The 645-nt window shown below is 38.6% G+C and overlaps 1 protein-coding gene across 1 annotated transcript; it reads right to left on the reverse strand.

Annotated features, from left to right (window-relative positions):
• Positions 1–112: 112 nt before the first annotated feature.
• On the reverse strand, positions 113–396 carry COCCADRAFT_10665 (uncharacterized protein; the record flags this gene model as incomplete). Its single annotated transcript, XM_007720912.1, has 2 exons — positions 113–250; positions 307–396. 2 exons carry the CDS (start codon positions 394–396, stop codon positions 113–115), a joined length of 228 nt encoding a protein of 75 aa, XP_007719102.1.
• Between the last annotated feature and the right edge of the window lie 249 nt (positions 397–645).

Here is a 645-nt window from a genome sequence, read left to right on the forward strand (position 1 = left end):
TTGACGTTAACGCGTCGGAGCAAAGTGGCCGACTCGCTTGTGAACCACGTTATTGCTTAATGTAATTTTAGAGACTTCAATCGATATAGGTAGGGTTTTAATTAAGGCGTGTCTAACTATTGCCAATCTTACTAACAATCACTGAATAGAGTTTTGCACCCGCTATAACAATCATTACGTTGAGAGCCACGGGGATAGTCTGTATTACAATTGTGGTAGCACCCTCGACAACCAGTAGCAGTCTGCGGGTCTAGAAACGAGTTTAGAAGAATGTTATATCTATATTTAGAGTTAAAAGTAGATAACAATACCTCTAATAAGTAGTAAATTAGAGCCTGTAGAATCTGCCAATGCACTACCTATGGATAGCATCAAGATTCCGAAGAGGAAACGCATCGTTGCTTAGTAAACCTTGAAGGTTTATTAGCTTAATGGTCTAGAAATAGTAGAGATATGTAGCTTACTTGTTATAGTTGTATTGTTTATTGATATTAAGGAAGATGTGATAATAGGAAGTATCGCTTGGTTTAGCAAAGGAGCAGGCTATATATACAACGTGCATCTCTCCGCAACGGACATTATAGATATCCCGGAAGTGCCGGAACTGATAAATTAGTTTATAGAGAGTCTGCGATTTAAGCGAGC

This window comes from Bipolaris zeicola (genome assembly GCF_000523435.1).
Source record: "Bipolaris zeicola 26-R-13 unplaced genomic scaffold scaffold_829, whole genome shotgun sequence".
NCBI classification, from domain to species: Eukaryota; Fungi; Ascomycota; class Dothideomycetes; order Pleosporales; family Pleosporaceae; genus Bipolaris; species Bipolaris zeicola.